Raw genomic sequence first — 23,231 nt, forward strand, 5'->3', positions numbered from 1 at the left:
TTTGAAGGTTGGAAAGAAAATCTATTAAGTCAAGCAGAGAAGGAAACTTTAATAAAAGCAGTTGTGCAAGCAATACCGTGTTATGCGATGAATGTGATTAGATTTTTGAAAGGCTTTTGTAGAAGGCTGAGTTCAAGAGTGGCGAGATTTTAGTGGGCTTCATCAGGAAAAGAGCGAGGCATACACTAGAAGAGCTGAAAATCTATAACAGCAAGTAAAAGAGACGGGTTGATGGGATTTAAAGATGTTGAGATTCAAAACCTAGCTTATTTGGCTAAGCAAGCTTGGAGAATTATAAAAGATCCGAATGCAACATGGGTGCAAATCCTAAAGGCTGTCTATTTCCCGAGAGAGAACTTTTGGGATACGAAGGCTTCAAGAAATGCTTTGTGGGTATGGAAGAGTATTTTACAAGGTAGGGAGCTGATCCGGAAACAAGAAAAGTGGTGTATAGGAGATGGTACTCATGTTAGTATAAGGAAGGACAATTGAACAGCGGGTAGAAAAAAAGAACTTAATTTGGGGATAGCAGATGACAAGAAAGTAAAGGAAGTAAGGAACTACTCAATGAAAGTGGCGAGTGGGACAAAACCAAAATTTACTCAATGTTTTCACAAGAGATAGCAGATAGCATAATGAGAACACCAATAAGTACAATAAAAAGGCATGACACTCTATATTGGCCTTGGAGAGAAGATGGTACGTATACAATCAAAACTGGTTATCAAGCAGCAATATTAGAGGCGCAAGAAAAAACTAAAAATGGTCCTTCAACAAGCACTGATAGAAGGGGACTATGGAATGAGATTTGGAATATGAAAGTTCCCCCAAAAATCAGAACGTTCTTATGGAAGGCAACCCAAGATATCCTGCCCGTAAATACTAACTTATATAAGAAGAAATTGATAGCTAGTCCTATTTGCCAAATGTGTAACACGGAAATTGAAACTATAGAGCATGCTCTACTTCTCTGCGAATGGACGCAAGCCACCTGGTTTGAGGTTGAATGTCAATGCACACCCACAGTAGACTCAGTAAAATCGTTCGGAGACTGGTTGGTGGAATATATAGAGAAAATAAAAAAAAACAGGGAAGAGATCATCAAGAGATGAGAATAAGTAGAATAAGATTTTTAGCTTGGGAGGTGTGGAAGACAAGAAATCAGAAAATATTTCAGCAACAGAATATTCAACCAGAATGGACAATTAAAAGAGCGAAACTGATAGAGAATTTATTTTGGAACACAACAGACCAGCAATTTGTGGAAAAGAAGAGCGAGAAAAATAGAGCAGCACACCTGATCAGATGGAGGACTCCACCGGAAGACTGGTTAAAGGCTAATGTGGATACTGCTTTTAGGAAAAAGGATGGAAAATGAGCAATATATGTGGTCATTAGGAACAATAATGAAAAAATTGTGTTAGGCTTTTCTAGAAAAATTAGTACATATTCAAGTATAACAGCTAAAGCTATAGCTATTAGGAAAGCCCTTATTATTATTGATAATTTGGATTAGGGAAAAATATTAATTGAATCAGACAATTTAAAACTAATCCAAACCGTAAAATCAAATGCTTCCATTGGAGAAACTGAAGCAATATTATAGGATATTAGAGAGCTAATAAAAAGATTACTAAATTGTGGTCTAACTTGGACACCCAGAGAAGGAAACCAGCTTGCTCACACAGTTGTTAAAATGGCAGCATCAGATTACCTTCGTCAGAACTGGAGTATGCAACCACCATTGGAGATGCGGCGTATTATCAACATGGAAGCTCAACGTTGACAACAACTATTGAAAAAGGAAAATCAATAATAAAGTTAGGAACACAATAATTCAAAAACGGTGGGAGTGAAATTTCAACGGCAGCAACAATTTGAATTGAGACAAGACATGCAATCAAATTGATATAACAAATCTTATTTTGAAGAAGTATAAAATGCAGGTCGATTACAAGAGAAAAGGGAGCGGGCTCGGTGCAGGAAACGAATTTCAAGGCAAATAGGTTGCAAATCGAAAAACACGTCATCATCAAAATTGCAAATTCAGAGGAGAGGAAGTGGAAGCTTCCATGTTTGTGCACCCTCGACGTCGGAGCTTCATTCAAAGCGCAGGCAGCAGAGGAGAGCCAATCGAAAGTCTCAGTCACAATTAGTATACCCGCAGTGGTAAATTGGAGCACAAAGCAGGGAAAAGATAGGAAGAAGATCTATATAGGCAAATAGGATGGAAATCGAAAAACACGTCATCATCAAAATTGCAAATTCAGAGGAGAGGAAGCGGAAGCTTCCATGTTTGTGCACCCTCGGCGTCGGAGCTTCATTCGAAGCGCAAGCAGTAGAGGAGACCCAACCGACCCAACCGAAAGTCTCAGTCACAATTAGTATACCCGCAGTGGTAAATCAGAGCACAAAGTAGGGAAAAAATGGGAAGAAGATCTATATACTTTTTTTTTTGGTCTTATACATTACACAACACACCCATTCACACACTACTACTACTAACATGAGTTCTATATACCTCATTTAGGATTCGAACCTGAGTGCAGCTCTTAGCGAGGCAGGTGATGCTGCCATTGATCCAAGGCCTCAGCTGCTAGATCTATATACTTTAAAATTGAATGAATTAAGAAATTTAGATTGGGTTGGGTTTGATTGGGTAATTTGGGTCTTAATGGCCTATGTCAAAAAGAAAAAGTTTATTTTTTTCAAAATTCAAACAAAAAATCAATATATAAATAAAAAAAATTAAAAAATCGGTTGATTTGTGAAAATATTTTCTATTTTTTTATATTTTTTAATTTTTTACATTTTAAAATACAATTGATTTATAAAAAATTATTTTCAAATTTTAAAAATAATAAAAATATGTTTGATTGATCTATTTTTAATATTTTAGAATATAAAATTATATTTTTATTAAAGATACGACTTTAGTTATTTAATCGATATTGACAACTATAGTTGACAGTTATACTAAAGATAATGTATATATTTTTTGAACTTATTATGTAGGTTCATATGTACACATTTTTTTTTTGGTGACTAATAAATTTTATTTTATTTTATTTTATTTTAACCAAAGATATGAGTCATATGTACACATTTGCCTTGCTTTTGCATAATTATTATATTATTTACCTGTTTTTCGTTTTCTATAATATCTAGGCATTGCAATTTGAAATTGCCGTGTCTTCTTTTTTCATTTTCTTAAACATTTGGTTATTAAAAAAAAAAAAACAATAGAAAGGAGCAGCGCATGTGCGAAGCAGATGGATAATGGATGAGTGTGTGTAGCCATAAATTCGTCTTGGGCATGATATTCTATTCCATCTGTCTCATCGTACTTTTTGGTCTACTACTATTCCATCCTCTGTGTATGTTTTTTTGGCATAAAATTCTTACAAGCTGCAATGCCTACGGCCTATGCCCTCTTCAACCATTAACTATGCAATAATTAGACGATGGTTAAATCCTCATGTTTTATCTCGTATGTTATGTGAGCGAAAAAGGGGGAAAAATATTATTAAAAGAACATTTAAAATGTAAAGGGAACTCATATTAGGAAGTGGGACAGAAGTAACTTCCGAAAAGAAACAGGAGAACCAGAAAAAAGCCACTTTCGTAGGTAGAAAAAGATGCATTGCTCTTGGAGGTGATTGATCTGATTCCTAACAAATTTCAGCACCAAATATCATTAATGATAAAGTGAAAGGCACATTATATTATTTTATTACCATGATACGATTCTTCAACATACCCATCCACGTCTACACTACTCTCCTAAGAATTTTAACTAGCAGTAGAATACCAATACAAATTGTTACAGACAGTGGTCCATAATTTTGCACCATTAACAGAATATAGGAAAATTTTGAAGTGTGCCGTCGTACCGGTGTTTCTGTGATTTTTAATCGTTGATCTTAATTATAAAAAATATATATAATATATATATAATTAAGATCAACGGTTAAAAATCACTGATATACCGGTATGACGGTACACTTGAAAATCTTCCAACAATATATACTACTAATGACTTGGAATCAAAAGCCATGAGTGACAAAATAAGAACAAGCTTCAACCAGAATAAGAACTAACACACAGTTGACATGCACCAATTTGAAACCATTGGGCAATAATCTAACTGTTTAACACATGCCATGTCTTATTCTGCAATCAAGCAAACTATAAAACTACTTTTAACTACCAATATCAGGGTTCAATAGAATTATTCCCAATAATCAACCATCCTAATTGGCAGAATGGAAACTTTAAACTAAACAACTTTTCCGACCAAACACACCACAACTTGGACAGCAGCTCTAGTCATCACAACTTATTGTTGTACCAGAATACACCTTTATTCTGAGCACCCTGATCCGACTCAACATAGAGACACTCTTTCGCCTCTCTCCACATTGCCTTGTAAAATGGAGTCCCATCGAACCGATAATACTCTCCCAAAATTGGTTTTATTGCATTTGTAGCCTCCATTGCATGGTAATGCGGCATTGTGGAGAACAAGTGATGTGCCACATGTGTGTCAGTGATGTTATGGAAGACCTTGTTCAGGATTCCATAGTCTCTGTCCACGGTCGCCAATGCTCCCCTCAACCAGTCCCACTCGGATGAATCGTAATGTGGCAATGCAGGGTGAGTGTGCTGCAAATATGTGATCAACACCAAGAATCCATTGACCACTAGCAATGGAACACCATAAACAGCCACAACCCAGGCAAGGCCTTTTGCCAGGACAAGACGAATAAGACCATAGGAAACTGCAAGCACTCCAGCATCTGATATGTATATTTGAAGTCGTTCGCGATCGGAGTAGATTGGACCATATGGGTCATAGTGGCAAGCAAACCTATCATAAGGCCTTCCCGAGACATTAAAAGCCAAGTAAAGTGGCCAACCAAGGGTGAGGGTAATAGTGAGTGTGAGCACTCTTCCTAGTGGGTTATTAAGGTACTTAGACCACCATGCAATACTAGACCTTTTCTTTGGCACAAAGACTTCATCCCTGTCAAGGGAACCGGTGTTGGAGTGGTGGCGACGGTGGCTGTATTTCCATGAAAAGTAAGGGACCAAGAGGCCAGAGTGGAGAACAAGGCCAACCGTATCATCAAGCCATTGATAATCACTGAATGCATGGTGGCCACATTCGTGTGCGATGACCCAAACACCGGTAAGGATGCAACCTTGGACAGCCCCGTAGAGAAGCCAGGCCAAGTAAAATAAAGGGGAAGAGAGTTTGTGGAAGTAATTGGTGGCGGCATAGTAGAGGCAAAAGGCTATGGTGAGATCATAGACAACATAGGAGAATGAGCGGATAACAGAACGCTGAAAACAGTGAGGTGGGATGGCCTTCTTGACTTGGCTGAGACTGAAGGGAGGTTTTTCATGCGGAACTCGCTTCGCATAGTCAGCCTCGACCGTCCTGTTTGAAGGAGGAACAGAGGTTCGGCCGCCAGCTCCCATCTTCCCGCAACCTGTACATAACATAACAGTGCATTTGTTTCTTATTAGCATTAATCAAAATTTAATTGTACCCGAATAAAATTTAGCACTATCTGAAGAAAGATATGAGCTAATACTTTTATTTGATTTGTGCAGAAAGAATGAGAATGGAAAATGTGTGTGGTCTCTAAAGCAGAAACAGATAATTAATTAAACACTATACAAGAACATTATTAACAGGATATTATAGTCATCACTGTTTACAGGTTCGTTAATTTTCATTTCCTTTCTCACTCAGTAAGGGGAAAGGATTACAGTCCGTGCTATAACCGCTATAATACATAACATACATAGTACATAAAGGCAAACTCAATGAAAAGTTAAAGTAAAAAAATGGTGAAAAACTCAAACTAAAAGCAAAACACCTTTCCAGCATTTACAAATACAAAAATTATATAGACTTTCATCATGAACACAGAATTATATGGAAAGGGGCAAGGTTGCAGGAAATTTTATGATTTTTGGTCAAGTTAATTAACTTGATACAAAGTCGTCAGTTGAAAATATAGAAAAGGAAAGAAAATTATCGAATAAAAAACATGGATATGAGCTTGCACTAGTCAGAGTATTTTGATAATGGTCTCGTGCCTAAATTTAACTCGCAAGATTCAAAAATAAAAGGGTAGATCCCACCTACTCTATTCTTTACTTTTAAGCAATTTAGACAAAAATTTCATAGGCACCAAAGAATTTCTCTTTGATATTACGAGGCTGCCATAACTTTGCCTGCATGAGTCATGGCCTTTCAAAGCAGGAATATGTCACACAAATTGTTAAGGTTAAGGTTTAAAAAAACTAGACATACACAAGAATACATCATTAATGTCAACAACTAAACTACACATCAGATTGACAAGTCTTTTAGGTTATAATAATTAGGATTATTAAGATTATTTTTTAACCGAAAAATCAGGCATGCATGCAGTTAAACTGAATAATGTCATAAGAGCCACATACAAAATAAACCTTCCAAAAGACTACATGTTACGCAACATTATATATTAGCAATTCTCTACAATGGACCACTGCATGTGCAATAAATTTGGTGAATATTTTTGTGGATCAGAGCCAATGGGGTCTCCGGTCCCGTCCAAAGTAGATAGGGACTTGCCTAGTGTGTGTCCAAAACCAATAGTGGAGCACACGGGATTTCAACATCAACTAATGCACATGACTATAGCTACATTGTGTCCTATATCTGACATGGTTCTTCAATTAAATAATTATGGCTTTGCATGCTATGCAAGTTGCAATCTTGCAGGCTCATCTTTCAATTTATTCAACATTTCAAGTACGCCCTAATTATGCAATCTAAATGCTACTCCTCCACATAATTGGTCCATATCATATCATAGCCACAGACGGTACCAACCAGAAAAGAAAACAGGATACATTTGTTTCAGTTTATTTGAGAATACAATAAACATTTTAACAACAAAAATTTGTTATAGAAGTTATTCATGTTACTCTTTCTAGTATTTCAACAAAATTAAGAAATACTTTTCTTAAAAGAGGTTATAAAAATTATCTCATATAAAAAGTTCCTCAACGCTTACTGTAGTTGACTGGTAGGAGTGGCACATGAAATGGGTAAAAAAAAGGAGCTAACTCTGAAATGTGTTCTTTTGCAGTTTTGGGGAATCAGCCGACCCTAATAAAGTACTCGCTCAGAGTGACCTCACTGTATATGTTATTACCTCTCTCGGAAATGCCGTCCCTCAATTATAATAAATTGCCATAGATTTTTACCATGACACCAACAAACTACTAAACATGAATCTGTCATTTTATATAGTAGTTATTTTCTCTTTTTCCATTCTCTTCAATTTTCTTCTCTCTTCCTACCCAAAAGGAGCATTGGAGTGGCCCTCTCTTGTAACCTCATAAACATACTAACTACTAAATACCACTATAAAGGTTGGAGCTTTTGTTGGTGAAATTAATTTTTAAAAACTAAAAAGGTACTACTAGCTAATAAATGTTGAGTTGGACTATTCATTAAAATATTAAAAAAAAAGCTTTAAACTCATTTAATTAATATACTTGTAAGTTGTAACACTTTTAACCAAATCGATTTTAAGATTTTCAAAGAATCAAACATTAAAAAATAGAAACATTAGATGGGGTGACCGTAAAAGTAACAAAAATAAGAAGAAACATTAGATGTAAATTCTTAACTATATGTTAGCAAATATATAATAATATCATAGTATAAAGCGGAGTCTCATTTTACTCATTTTAAAGATTTAGTCCCTGTTTTGCATTTTTAATTTATTCAAACTTAGTGCATAACACGATGAAAACTTGTAACGCGTCCTTTTTTTGACCTTTAATTCTGTCTACTCTAAACTTTTCTTTTGAAGTCAAGTGACGATTTTAGCCTATAATAGAAGTGCGCAAGTTGACGTCGGTTGGAAATGATCTTTCTAAACCAATAAGGGTAATTTCGTTAATTAAAGCTTTCCTAGCATTGGCTATTTGTGAGTTGTAAACCCAACTAGGATCATAGAATCAAAACACACACACATCTTACCAACCAATTAGTCCAAATTGGACATAGAATACTACAGTAATATAAAAAATATCTCCACCTAGAGAAAAAAAAATAATACATAAAATAAAAATCACGAGTGCACATCAAAGACGAATCAATCAATTGATATAATATTTCAACGAGATCTGCGTGCCACGTTATTTTTTAATTTTCTTGCCAAAAGATTAGTCCCTAAATTAGAATAATTAGGGTAAAATAATAGGTGAATGCTATGATGTTTAAAAGATAGTGTCTATTTATTAAAAAAAATTAAAAAATAATATTTAATTTAAAAAATATAATAATAAATAATTTTTAAAAAATCAAAATTTACTACAACAAATAAGTTAGACAAAATTTAGGTACCGGTTCAGAGCCACCATAGAATTAGCCAAAATAATATATGGAAATGAATAAAGAAAAGGGTTTGGGCTATTTTGTTGGAGAACGGAGCGAGAAACCGTACAAAAAATCCGGAAAGGTCAGGTTGTTGCTTAGATCCGAGAGAACCTTACCTAAATATGCTCATAGCCGCACGTTAAAAAAGAAAAAAAATGCACATACAAACATATTTTATTTAATTTATTTATTTGAATTTATTTATCCTTATAAAAAAATAGTAAAATACGACTGAAAGAATCGTTGCTTGGAAAGAGACAAACAAGTGGAGACAGAATTGGTTAAATAATTTTGTGATGCTACGATGAAAGAGAAAGAGGAAAGAGATGCAAATAATGAAAAAAACACCTCAGAGATAACACATTCTTGTTACGGAAATAAAAAATAAGACATGAGGAAAGCAAGGAGGGAGGTAAGGGGGATTATGAATGCTTCAATTATGTAACACAATGGACCCTACTGAATCAGAAATTACCACCACATCTAATGAATTAATGAACGAAGAGATCTATGGCATCCAATGAAAAGGTTAGTTAGATCTAGGCGAGTGCGGAAGAAAAAGCGTGAAGTGCGATTGATTAATAAGCAGGTAGCATGGCATTGAATTGAATTGAGGAGAAAGAGGAAGAAGGAGGTGTACCTGGATGGAGGAGAAGGTGTGACGGAGGAGGAGGAATGTGTGTGGCGGCAAATGAAGAAGGTGTGAGGAAATGAGAGAAGGGGGCAGAGGGGTATGGGGCGCAAAGAAGGAGTATTTAAGCGTAAAATTGTGATACTCCTCCATTTGCACTTTCCGTCCATCCACTGTTATATGGGCCCCACCGCACCATATATTACTAACTAATGTACTACTACTATACATTTTTTTATTATTAATAAGTTATAATATTCTTCTTAAAATTAATCATGGTAATATTAAATATGTCTTGTTTTGACTGCTGAAATTGTATAATAAGATGAATAATTAAGCCAAAAACCAGCTATTAAAATAGAATATATATTAAAATGTAAAATATATATTAAAATAAATTAAATTTTATATATATTTATATATAAATATATAATAATTAATTTTAATGTATAAATAATATTTTTTATAAGTAAAATTTATGTTTTTATCAATTAAAACTAAGCTCATAAATTTTGACTCTTTTAAAATAAGAATATTTATTAAAAATGAGATTCGAATCATCTTTAAATAATAATAATACATTTAACTATTATTAATTATAAAGTGAATAAAATACATTAACTATTGAGAAGCGTATTTATGTTCTTGATATGATTGTCAGGAGACAATATGTTATGTTATTTACGGATGACAATAAAATATAATAAAATTAATGAAAATACTGAAGTTTGGAGATATTCTTTTAAAATATAAGACCAACATGTAAATATAATATTTATGAGTAATTATTTTGGAGAATAATTTAAAACCCTAAAATGAAAGAGTACCCTGAAAATTGTGGGTGTGTATCCTGTGTGAGGGTTTTTCCCAGTTTGAGAGGACAGAGAATAGAGGAGAGTAAGGTGTGTTGTGATGAATTATGAATCATGTATATTAGCCACCCCTCTCTTGTTTTATGGAGAAGGTTATTAACACATTAAAATTAGTTATTAATATATTTATATATAAATATATGTATAATTTAATTTATTTTTAATATATATTTATATGTTATTATATATTTTATATTAATAATTAATTTCAGAGTACAGTGTACACGTAATATAATCGTATTTTATTACGGTGACTCCCTCACTCAACCCAAAATATCTGCTTCCCTCCATCACGTGACCACTCCTCCTCCTTCTCCCTCCTACATACGGATCCCATTCTTTTATTTATTTATTTTTAATCGGAAACAACTATTATTCTACCTAGTAAGTTCATTAACTAGTGTTTGTATTATTTATTATTATTATTTGCCTCTCTTTTCATTTTTTATTTTACTCAATATTTCGGTGTCAGAATGCTAAGGTACTTGCCACCTACCCATGTCGTGAACAATGTTTCGTTCTAAAATTTTCAACAATTTATTTATTGGGTGTCACCGATCAAGTTTCCATAATTAATTAATCTTTCTAAGATTGAGACGCTTTAGATGAGTGAAAACTTTAAAATTAAAAAAAAAAACATTGGTTCTCAAGAATTATGTTTTCATAGATAATATTATATTTGAATATTTTTATAAAATTTATTTGTTTATATAATAAATTATTGCAAATTATCAAAGAATAAATTTCAATCATGCATGTTTTATTTATAGTATGTATTTCTGAAAGGGAATTGTCATTTGCCAAAATACTTTTTGGAAATTTGTATTATTACTTGATCAGTGATAATAATTAAGGAAAATATAATAATTAATTAGAATTTTTTTTGAGATACATAAATAAAATGAGTATTTAAATCATTAAAAAAAACTATCCAAACTAACCCGTAGATTAGCAACGTATACGTTTTTCCATTAGGGGCTTTGCCAATCGCATTTTTTTCGATTACATTTCCATCACACAATAAACACAAATATAATTAGTGATTAGAAAATGTATAAAAATTTTAAATGGGCCAGATTTAGCTATACTCTTGTTTTAAATATTATAATTTTTACTATAATATATAGGTGTATAAATTATTCGTGGACAAACTTTTAGACCTTATCGTGAAAAAATTAAAATTAAATTATAAATTTAATTTTGATACGTTATAAATATAAAATAATTTTATATTTATATTTAATTATGTAATATTATATTATGTATTTGTTTTCTTTTACGTTTTTTTTTTTTTGGTCATGGTTTTCTTTTACGTTAGTAATAGCTATGTTTGTTTTTTTTTTCTTACTAGTTTTTATACATTAACTTGGCCCACAGTGAAGCCCAAGACACTCCCTCTTTCGAACAAAAAAGGAAAACGTAGAGAAAATAATGCTAATTTTCGGGAATACCAATTCCGACGCCGATAAATTGGATAAGAATTTCAATTTCAGTAAGACTCATAGTTTTACTGTTTTAGTTATCATTTTGTTTTGGGGGATATATGATTTATACGAAAGACTCCTTTCAAAATCTAATAATTGCTAAGTAGATTAGGTATGGCCTATGGCTACCTAAAATTGACAAGTTATTGCGAGCGCAATTACTTGTGAGTTGTGAATAAATGAACGGTCTTTTTTCCACGAGATATTTTTTATTTATAAATAAAATTATTTTATTTTATTAATATACATATTACTAAATCTATTTACATTTTTATAGTATCATTGCATATCTCAAATATACAAGAATGAAAAACAAATAAATACTGAAATTAAATACTATGCACTTAAAATGTGTAACATTAAAAAAAAATACATTCTAAGTATATTTAAAATATGTTATATTTGCATAGATATACATACCCAGTATATTAAAGAAATTTGATTTGATTTTTATTTTATTTAATTTTATTTACAACTTATAGGATGAGAATAAAATATAATAAAATTAATGAAAAATATAAGACCAACATGTAAATATTATAATATTTACAAGCAATTACTTTGGAGAATAATTTAAAACCTTCAAACGAGAGAGTAGCTTGAAAATTGTGGCTATGTATCCTGTGTCAGGGTTTCCAGTTTGCGAGGACAAAGAAGAGAGGAGAGTATGTAAGATGTGTTTGATGAATTAAAAAAGGAAAAACAATAGTGAGTATCATGAATTTTATAAACGTTGATAAAAATATTTATTAAACAAAAAAATTAATATTATATTTATAGCAAAGAGTTTCGTACGAATAAAAATATTAAAAATTTAAATTTTTGTTTGACTTTTTAACAAAATACCTAAATTAACTCTAAAATTTTCTTGTTTGATGGGTATGAGTACTAGTAATGGTTGTTTTATTTTTATTTTTTATTTTTTATAGTCATCGTGAAAAAAGGGCCAATTACTTTTAGAAATAAGAGTAAAGTATTGTTTTTATCTCTAACGTTTGGGATAAGTTCTATTTGTATTCCTAATGTTTAAATTGTCCTATTTGTATTTTTAATATTTATAAAAGTGATTCAATGTTATCCTACTATTAATTATACTAACAAATCAGATTATATTTTTCAATTATTCTCACTTGGATGTATTCATTCTCAATTAAGTCTCATTTAGATGTGTTTGATTTTAATATTATATCCATTATTTATGTTTAGATTCAATTATGTCCCTAAAAAAGTAAATTATGTAAATGATTGTAGGAATTAGTTTTAACATTTGATGAGCTATTTTTCAGAGTAGATCATCGATTCTATCTAAGACATTTGTATTCTAACTTCAAGAAGAAATTTTTAAAACTCAAACTAAAACGCTTATGATGTGTAATTGATAGCAAGATAATATTAGATCACTTTTATAAACATTAGAGATACAAATAGGACGATTTAAACCTTAAAAACACATAAAATTTACCCAAAATGTTGGGGAAAAAAAATGTACCTTCCTCTAGAAATAAAAAGTAGAAAAATGGGGTTAAAAATTGTAACCATGAGTCCTCTTCTTGCTCCTTATCTTATCCGTATGGGTGCAACTGTGCGAGGGAGGAGTAGCTAGCAGAGAAGAGTGTACTCGTGTGTTGTTCCCTTTTCAGTTTTCTTCATCCAAATACATAAACATTGTTGGGTTGTGGTCCGAAACCGAATGGCTCTTTCCTTCTCTCAGTCGGTGGTTAAGGTTAACCACCATCTCCCTCTCCCCATCCGTCGAAACCCACCCTGCTCTACTTCGTTCCCCTTCCAACCCAACCCCAAATTTCCATCCCTAACCCTTGGAATCCGATGCTCCTCCGCTTCAGCTTTCAACGACAAAACCGTCATTTCCCTCAAACCCAGAACTCCAAACGACGTTACTCTCACCCAAAACGACAACGCTTTTGCCTGTCGCGCTACAACTTCCCAATTTGGAGGTACGTACACTAATAACCATTACTAATACTACTTCTTTCGTTCTCGATTGATTCATGGCTACAATTGATAGTAATACCCTGATTATATTTCTCTTCGACCAGAAAATTTTAGTGTTAGGGGCAAAAATAAGTAACATAGGTTTGCATTTGGATTCTGTCTGAGATAGATAGGGTATTTGGTGTCCTTACTCTTGGGAATTGCTGAAAATATAAAAATTTTATTGTTTCACATAGAAAAATTTAGTTTCTGGAGTGTTTGTGTTTGCATATCCAAACGGAGTATCTGTAATTTTGGTTTGGATGCAGAATTCAAATGCAAGCTACATGTTTGATAAAAGGTTCCATAGAATTCTTTTATTCTTAATTTAGGGTAAGATTAATAAGGTTGTGTAATGCCTATAAATTACCAATAAAGTTCCACAATTTAGTGCTATGCGGCGAGGGGAAGGCTTGATAGTGATAACATGGATATGCCTATTTGCGGCTGGCCATGATTATATTTGTGTATCTTCTTTGTTATTGTTATGATGGAATATCTTGATATATCTAGGACTTTTCCTATCCCATTTCCTGGGATCTCATGAATTGCCTACAATAATTGTTTGATCCTGCAATTGACCTCAATTAGGATCAACTTTTGTGTAAAGTTAGTGACCTAAGTATATTTCATGAACAAAATGAAAAATGAAAACACATTCTATGTCCTGGAAATTTTCTATTTCTTTCACTGACTAGTTGAGTTAATGGACATAGTTTAGAGTTATACAAGGGCTACAATAAGATGCACATTGGTTTATTAATGGGGTATTCCAAATTTCCACTTGTATCATTTAATCTAATGTCTTTTATAAGTTAACACAATGCCTTTCCTGGTTGATACTAGTTGCAATGATTTTGGTATGATAAGGAACACATGGTAGTTTATTAAGATACAATTTATTGGTGGACACATGCGGCATCTTACTACTATAGATACATGTTCATCTGTAGCTTAGCAATTTGCAATTCTGCTGTTCTTGATGTTACTAAATGTTCCATCGATTATTGAATGTAAATCTAGTCAGTTGTAATGCAGGAAATATATAACATGTGTTGTAATTTGATTCTCCAGTGCAAGAGAGTGACAAGTCATATGTAGAAGCCTATGCCATTGGGCGGAATATTCGTATGTCTGCTGACAAAGCGCGAAGAGTGATTGATCAGATTCGTGGACGATCGTATGAGGAAACACTTACTATATTAGAACTCATGCCATATCGAGCCTGTGAAGCCATTATCAAGATAGTATTTTCAGCAGGAGCAAATGCTAGCAACAACTTGGGTTTAAGCAAAGGAAGTTTGGTTATTAGTAAAGCAGAGGTTAATGAAGGAAAGACAATGAAAAGGGTCAGGCCCGTGGCTCGGGGACGAGCTTATCAAATTAGAAAGCGCACTTGTCATATAGCAATCACTGTAAGAGGTTTACCTAGTAAGTCTGTCGTGGAAGCAACTCCTGCATAATCCTACAAGGGATGAAATATTTGTTGTTATGATTGTACTCTTACCATTATACGCATGAATATTTCCGCATTTTGATGTTATGTTGTATTTTGTGTAGTGATTCATAGAGGATTATAAGCATGTTGTGAGTGTCTGGCTATGACTGAACTGTTTGAAAATTCAATTTAGTTCTTAAAATGAAAATATTTAGCTTCAACTTGTGTGAAGCGTGAGCAATTCTGCTACATCCCTGTTTAGTACAACAATAATCAAAAATTCTTTTGTTGGTATGTAGAGTTGTTACATGAATCATATGTTCTATCATAAACACTGGTGTTGTCAATTAAGCCCCGGTGTTGATGATGTCATTACCTCTGAAGATTATCTTCAGTTCAGTACCATAGCTTCCATTTGACGAGTCCTTTTCTCCTTTGCTTCATTTTTTTTCTTTTTTAATTTGTGTTCAGCTATGATTGGATAATTCTATATATGTATATATTCTAGTGATTGTGTTTGACTGTTTGGGGACGTTAGTTTTTGCCTACTCTGTTGAGTGTGCGCCCCTGCCCTCATTTTCTTTTGCTGACATTACTTTTTATTTTGTGCTCACCTATAATTTGATGTAGCAGTAATAGTATTACTGTGATTGCACTTTCTGTTTGGTGTCTAATATTTCATAATTCTTTATTTTTTATTCATGCCTTTAGTTTGGTTCGGTTGCTGTTTTTCTTACGCTCTACACATATTATAGCAAATTGGGAATGTCTAAAATCAGCCTAATTATTTTGTGTACATTAGATGGGCCATTTTTTATGAACCATTAGATTTTTTTAAATAAAAATCAAACGATATTATAAAAAGGGTATTAATACACTTTATAAATATAGAATATATTAGTATATACATACATAAATATATTTTAATACATAATATTTTAAAAATGGTAAGTATAATATTTTACTTTAAAATAAATATAAAACATATAAATACATACAAAAATATTTTTTATTTATTAAGATTAATTATTATACAGTACTATTTTTAATTACATAATATAAAAAATTAAATTATTTTATATTATTTGAAAATAATTAAATTATTTTATATTATTTAAAAATAATTAAACTATTCATTAAAAAAAATTTAATAGTTAATTTTATTAAAAATATATTATTATATAACATAATTTTTTATTCAAATATTTGTAAACAACTAGACATTTATTTTATTCTAAATAGTATATATAATATTATTTTAACAAAATTAATTATTATATAATATTTGAAAAAACATGTAATATTTTCGTGTATTATATAATACATGGAAATAAATTATTTTTTGTGATATATATGTGTTATATTTCCATGTATATATATGTATTATATATCACAAAAATATTATTATATAATATTTGAAAAAACGTAAAATATTTTTGTGTAATAAAATATGTGATAATCTTTTTAATATATATATATATATATATATATATATGTATTTTGTCGAGTTAGAGAATAAAAAAATGATTAGAAAAAAATATTTAAAAATAATAAAAAATAAAAAATATCTTATTATAAATATATAATTATAAATATTATATATATGAAACTATAAATGTTAAATTTAAAAAATAATTTTAAATTATTATCTAATTAATATTACAATAAAATAAATATGAATAAGAAAGACTATAAGAGAGAATTATGAGGTGGCATATATATTAGAGAGTCTAAAAAATAAAAGAATATATATTAATTCTATATCAGTTACTATTATATATACACATATAATACATATACGTAGTTGATACATATTATTTATTAAATTTTTTAAAAAAAAATTAAGAAATAATATTTTAAATAAACTATATTTAAATAAATATTTGATAAAAATTATATTATATAATAATATTTTTAACAAAAGTAATTAGTTTAGTATTGAATCTAATAATCTAATTATTTATCAAATAATATAAAATAAAATTTAATTATTTTATATTTTTATGTTGCAGTTTAAAATGTCATTTTAATATAATATTTTAATGTTATAGAAAATTTTTTCATAATAATTAATTTTAATGAATAAAAAATATTTATATTTTTTGCATTTATATATTTTATCTTTTTAATTATGTAAATTTGATTAGTTTAGGTCTTACTAATATAAGTAAATATATAATGTGATAGACATGTATTTATAATTATATTATTTATTCTGTTTTTCTAAAAAATAAAAAAATTAATATTTTCATATATTATATATAATATTTTAAATAAATTATATTTTTTATATTTTAATAAAAAATTATATTATATAATAATATCTTTAATAAAAATAGTTAGTTAATAAATTTTGAATATAATAATCTAATTATTTGTTAAGTAATATAAAATAAAATTTTAATTATTTTATATTTTTATGTTACAGTTTAAAATATTATTTTAATATAATTTTTTAATATTTTAAATTTTTCTTACATAATAATTAATCTTAATGAATAAAAAATTTTCAAATTATATATTTTATATTTAATTATTTAAAAATAAAAGATTTTGCTGTCATTTAAAATATTATTTATTAAAATATGAGGAATGTTAGGAGGCCAGCAACTTTTGTGATTTGTAGCCATCAAATAGACATTAATGATGATTTTAATGGTGTGAGATTAGTGTGAGATTTCATCTAATGGCTCACTTTTCTTTGTTGGTTGCATGCTGGCCAGAATTTAACAAAGTTGATGTCCTTATACTTTTTCTTAAAGTATTGTCATTTAAAGCATTTAATTATGTACTAAGATATTTTATATTTATTAGAGTCCATTAATGATTTTCTTTTATATTAATCTTTGATTTTTATCTAATATAATCTAACGGTCTATATAAATATGACATATCCAATAAGTACATAATTATTGTGCTCATTTTAGACATACCGGCATACAAAAAAAATAAGCCGACAGTTATAAGTCGGAATCAATCCAACAAACTAGTAACTATAAGTCGAAACCAATTCAAACAAATCGAGACCTATAAGTTGGAATCACTTCAAACAAACAAGGTGAAAACTCAGGTGCAGTCGACTTCACATGAAGTTGATACCTGAGAGTCATTAGATGATTTAACTGATTTGACTAAATTTTCATTTAACGGCTCTCAGATATCAACTTCACGTGAAGTCAATTTCACTTGAGTTTTCACCAACAAACAAACAAACTGATAATTATAAGTTTGAATCCATCAAAGCAAAGCGACACCTATAAGTCGGTGTCAGTCCAACAAACAATCACCTATAAACTCGTTTAAAAATATATTGAAATAAGCAACATATTTTTCAATGATAAGTTTGTCCAATTTTATTTTTAAGATTATCAAGTTGATCTTGGGGGCTAAACCTTATATCTCTGAATTTTAACACAACCACGTCTCTTTTATATCCTACCGAGTTATAACTCAATTTTCATAAAATCTCAACTTGCTTCTCTTAAAAATTAAACAGGTCAAACTTGGGGGTTGTGATCTAATCATTATAACTCGACAGCTACAAGCTATAATTTGGATATTAGGTCAAGACGTTAGGATTTTCATGAGTCACAAATTACCAACACATAACTCGGTCGTTATATTATAACTCAGTCATTACAGTCTGGTCCATTCCATATTACTCGGTAACTACCAACTATTACTCAGAGAATAAGTCTTGATCCATTACCTATAACTTGGCCAATGAAACCCATACCTCGGCCCAAATTTATCCATTGATCTATTAGCTATAGCTCGACCCGAATTTACCTCTTGATCCGTTAGCTATAACTCCACCTAATTATACCTATAAACCAAAAGGTGAATTATCTTCCGTTAGAGTATCTTCAGAAACAGTTACCACAAAATCAGGTTGACATCCTTAATAGCTCTGCAATATTAAGGCTTAGTTTAGTAAAGCTTATAATTTGACATTAGAAAAAAAGTTATATCCCAATTTAAATTACTGTACAAAAATAATATTATATATATATATATCTTTTATAATTAACATCAACAATTAAAATTATTGAAATATTAATGTACATAATATACTTGTGAATTAGCTAGGACCAAATGACTGAATGAATACTTGAAATAGCAATTACTTGTGCGATCACAATTTCACTAGATATTTTTTATTTATAAATAAAATAATTTTATTTTATCAATGTGCGTATTATTAAATTTATTTACGTTTTTACATTATTATTATTATATAACTCAAATACACAAAAATAAAAGACAAATAAATATAAAATTAAGTACTATACACCTAAGAATAAAGGATGAATAAGTATAAGTATATACGGAAGTTGAGTACTATGTATACGAGATTAATGTGTAACACTTAAAAAAAATACACCTTAAATGCAACTGAAATATATTACTAGTGGGTAATTGTACCTATCTATTATATTAGAAAAATTTTATTTTATTTAATTTTATTTAAATAATTTAATTTTTTTAAATAAAATTAAATAAAATAAAAAAAATCAAAAGATCATAGTATATTTCAAATATCTATGAAGCACAAACATTTCGCTGAGTTGTCGTATCCACGTGTCGGACACATTTTGGATACGATACTCACCGATAGGGACAGAGCTTAGTTAAGACAAGGGGGTCATGCCCCAAAATTTTTGATAAAAAAATTAGTAATACTTCTTTAAAAAATAAAAAATTAGTTCAATTGGCTTAAATATTTTTCTATGACTTAAAATACCAAAGTTCAATCTTTATCTTTTGTTTTTATTGCACAATAATTTTTAGTTTTAAATATTCAAAACATACTAGATTTGGACTTAAGTAAGTGTATTCGTATTTCGCAGCTCTTCTCTATTTAATAAGCAACACTTTCTCTACTTTTGAGTTCAAATATAAAAAATTAAGTATTTTTTATTTATGTAATTTAGTATTATTTTACATTTTACATTTTACTGTTTATCTAATTTAATTTTTTATATCATAAAAAATATTAGAATATTCAATAAGTATTGATATTATTGTATTTGTATAAATTGATAAAAAAAAATTCAATAAATATTATAAATTTTAATATTTGTCATTCTAACTTCTTTTTTACATATTTTATAGGATATATATTCAAATTTTTATATAAAATAATCATGAAAAATCAAAGAATTGATGCATTTTTTTAAGAAGAAGGCTAATATTTAAAAAGGAGAATATACAACCCCTAACGGCTAATTTTTCAAAAAATTTAAGACAAATTCAACAACAATTTCATAAGAACAACCCTCAACACAAGCAAATCAAGCATAATTTTTATGCATTATTGTTAGATTGGTCTTAATTATTTTGAAAATTTAGCCGGTAGGGTATATTTGATGCAAATCGAAAACTTTTGGGACAAAATTGAAACAAAATAAAACTTAGGGGTATTTTTGAAACTTTTGTTAAACTTGAGGGACAAAAAATATACTTTACCTTATATATTATTATTTATTAAAAAAATATTTTAAATATCTTATATAATTAAAATAAAATATTAAAAATAATTAAAAAATCAATTTATATTTTAATATGAATAAAATATCAAAATATCATTACGATTTATCTAAAAAATACTTTATATTTTATATGTATGCGTGTTCCCGTATCTTATAAAATTTTAAAATTTGTGTATCGGCGTGTCCTGTTGTGTCCCGTATCTGTGTCAGTATTCGTGCATCATAGACAGATATATACATTGATATATTCTTTTTAAGGTATTACACATAGTATTTAAGAGGAATGCTAGGGAACCAGCAATTTTGGTGTTTTATAACCATCAATTGGCGTATTTTTAATGGTGTGAGATTATATCTAATAGTGAAAGATCACTCACTTTTGTTTTGATGGTTAAGTATTGACCAAAAAATACAAAAATTGCTGGTCCTAGACTTTTTTTTTTAATTTTTAGGTTTATTTACTTTTTAAACTATGTACTCAAGACGTGGGTAATGTAAATATTTTATATATTTATATATTTTAATAAATAAAATATTTAAATAATTTAAATAAAAATTTTCTTCACATCACATTATAACTTCCAATTATAAAAACTAAAAATAGAAAAGTTAGATGTGATACAAACTTTGCAAGACATGCTGTACTTATGAACGTTATAATTGATAGTTAATTAAATTGATCTATGTCAAATGCCAATGTTTAGATCATATATTTTAATTTTAAATTCAGTCAAGTTTCCTATTTACCTACTATTAAATAAAAAAATATGTTCCTCGTACCACAACTTTTAAAGAGAAAAGTATTTGCGGGTTATTAGTCTAGTTTTATATAGTATTTTAGGAACACAAATTGAAACATAATAAGAATATAAATATATCTAACGGTAAGATATATTGACAAAAATATGATAGAATTAAAATTAGTTTTACTAGAAATTAATTTTTTTTTTCATAACAACCAATGAATAAAACATAAAATAGTAGATAAAGGAAAATTCAAAAAAAAAAAGTTATATTTAATAAAAGAATAAACAATAACAAATTGTTTTTAACTTGAACCTGCTAGATGGATGGAATGAGATGAATATGAGCAACATATGTTTACCACATGTTCTATAACTTTCGGAACTGCCACGTCTAAGTCGCTAAAGTCTTTGGCAACAGACACGAGGCTCCAATACGTGTAGGATGGGTGATGCCAGTACCCTCGTAAGTTGGACACGTGTGCCTCAAAATGACACGGGTGCAAGTGCTTGGGGGTGCACTTAAATCTATTTAATCCATGGAATTGATCACAGCCAAAACACATCAAGCTAAGGTAATAAGAGTGAAATTAAAGTTAATTGAATTGTTGAAGAAAGAAAAGAAAGAGAAAAAATGCAAGGAGCAAAGAATACTGGACAGAGCATTAAGGAGAAAGCTGCTAATGTTGGTGCTTCTGCTCAAGCTGGTTTGGAGAAAACCAAGGCCACCGTCCAAGAGAAGGTAATTAACATATTTTGTGATGATTAAAATCTTAATTCGTATTGTATAAAGTATTATTAGCAAAGCCAAGATAGATATTTTATTTGTAATTTGTTTATTTTGACACGAGATCTTTTATGTGATTAATGATTACTTAACCTTGAAACAAAAAAAAGTTTAAGATATAAGTACAGATTGAAAAGCAGTATCGTTTGAAAATTAAATTACTTAAATACACTTTCTTAACTATACATTTTTATTAAAAAGCTACCTAATAATAAAGATGAACTCCACATGCTTTTTAGGTAGTTAGTTATCATTAACATTGAACATGATCATCATGATTGACTGACGATGATTTGATTAGATTAAGCGAGTTATACATGGTTTTAAGTATATGTATTAGTTCGTTGTCATTAGACCTACCACGTCCAAAACTCATTATTTATGAATGTTTATCTCTATAACCAGGCTGAGAGGATGAGTACACGTGACCCTGTCCAAAAACAGATGGCAACACAAAAGAAGGAACACAAGACCAACCAAGCCGAGATGGAGAAGCAGGCTGCTTATAATCAAAACGCTGCCCAAAAAGAGGCGGCACGTGCCGACAACGTGGCCCCAGGCTACGGAACTGCCACTCATTCCACAACCGGACAACATGGACATCCTACTGGAGGCCACCAGATGTCTGCGTTACCTGGCCATGGAACTGGACAGCCCACAGGTCAGGTGACTGAGGGAGTGATAGGCTCGCGTCCTAGTGGGACTAACACCGGCACCACTCAAACCTCTACAACCACCACTACCGCTCGTAATACACGTGCTGGTGTTAATCCCAATGATCCTGGGTATGGGTATTGAACCGATGGTTCATACACTTTAGTATAAGTAGTCCAAAAAATATAGTTTAATTGTCATAATAATAATAATACGTGTCAGGTTTAATAAAAGGTAAAAGGTAGGGAGAGAGAAAAAAGGTTTGGTTTATAATAATGGTGTGGTTTTGGTTACTAAGAGTACCTTAGTTTCGTTTTGCGTTTTGATCTTATTTTCTCTTATTACGTTCGAGTCTTGTGTACCAGTAATGTACTCTCTTATTTTTATTTTATCCATGTAATGGGGAGCATTCTGTTCCTGAAGAAAACTAATAGAGTTTGTAGTTTCAGTTTTTTCTGGTTGACCTCTTGAAAATTTAATAGCACTGACAATTAGATCGAATATCGTAAGAGATATATACAATTGTCTTTTAAAATAAACTATTTTAATTTGGCGGCTTGACAAAATAAATTTAAAAATAAAAGAAGAGTGTGATATTGAAATTTTACCCACCATGTTTGTTTGGTTTTATTGTAACTTTACCAAAAAAATTTGTATATTAAAATTAATTATTAATATATTTA

The 23,231-nt window shown here is 30.1% G+C and overlaps 3 protein-coding genes across 3 annotated transcripts; 2 read left to right on the forward strand and 1 right to left on the reverse strand.

Moving 5' to 3' along the window:
• Positions 1-4,060: 4,060 nt before the first annotated feature.
• FAD2 (fatty acid desaturase 2) lies at positions 4,061-9,237 on the reverse strand. Its single transcript, XM_016349428.3, has 2 exons — positions 9,096-9,237; positions 4,061-5,495 (listed from the first exon to the last, which is right to left on the reverse strand). Exon 2 carries the CDS (start codon positions 5,482-5,484, stop codon positions 4,333-4,335), a length of 1,152 nt encoding a protein of 383 aa, XP_016204914.1. The 5' UTR covers positions 5,485-5,495; positions 9,096-9,237; the 3' UTR covers positions 4,061-4,332.
• A 3,736-nt stretch (positions 9,238-12,973) lies between these two features.
• On the forward strand, positions 12,974-15,122 carry LOC107645420 (large ribosomal subunit protein uL22c). The gene is made up of 2 exons (XM_016349436.3): positions 12,974-13,397; positions 14,509-15,122. Exons 1-2 carry the CDS (start codon positions 13,133-13,135, stop codon positions 14,895-14,897), a joined length of 654 nt encoding a protein of 217 aa, XP_016204922.1. The 5' UTR covers positions 12,974-13,132; the 3' UTR covers positions 14,898-15,122.
• Positions 15,123-21,653: 6,531 nt separating this feature from the next.
• LEA4-5 (Late Embryogenesis Abundant 4-5) lies at positions 21,654-22,996 on the forward strand. Its single transcript, XM_016349437.3, has 2 exons — positions 21,654-21,849; positions 22,300-22,996. The coding sequence occupies exons 1-2, from the start codon at positions 21,742-21,744 to the stop codon at positions 22,690-22,692; spliced, it is 501 nt and encodes a 166-aa protein (XP_016204923.1). The 5' UTR covers positions 21,654-21,741; the 3' UTR covers positions 22,693-22,996.
• The last annotated feature ends 235 nt before the right edge of the window (positions 22,997-23,231 follow it).

Source organism: Arachis ipaensis, chromosome B6, assembly GCF_059453495.1.
Source record: "Arachis ipaensis isolate K30076 ecotype BB chromosome B6, ASM5945349v1, whole genome shotgun sequence".
Lineage (NCBI taxonomy): Eukaryota > Viridiplantae > Streptophyta > Magnoliopsida > Fabales > Fabaceae > Arachis > Arachis ipaensis.

Coding starts and splice junctions, on each gene's coding strand:
- LOC107645420 (XM_016349436.3), top strand. CDS start 13,133: ATGGCTCTTTCCTTCTCTCAGTCGGTGGTTAAGGTTAACCACCATCTC. Junction 13,398..14,508: donor TACAACTTCCCAATTTGGAG/GTACGTACACTA, acceptor TTGATTCTCCAG/TGCAAGAGAGTGACAAGTCA.
- FAD2 (XM_016349428.3), bottom strand. CDS start 5,484: ATGGGAGCTGGCGGCCGAACCTCTGTTCCTCCTTCAAACAGGACGGTC.
- LEA4-5 (XM_016349437.3), top strand. CDS start 21,742: ATGCAAGGAGCAAAGAATACTGGACAGAGCATTAAGGAGAAAGCTGCT. Junction 21,850..22,299: donor AGGCCACCGTCCAAGAGAAG/GTAATTAACATA, acceptor CTCTATAACCAG/GCTGAGAGGATGAGTACACG.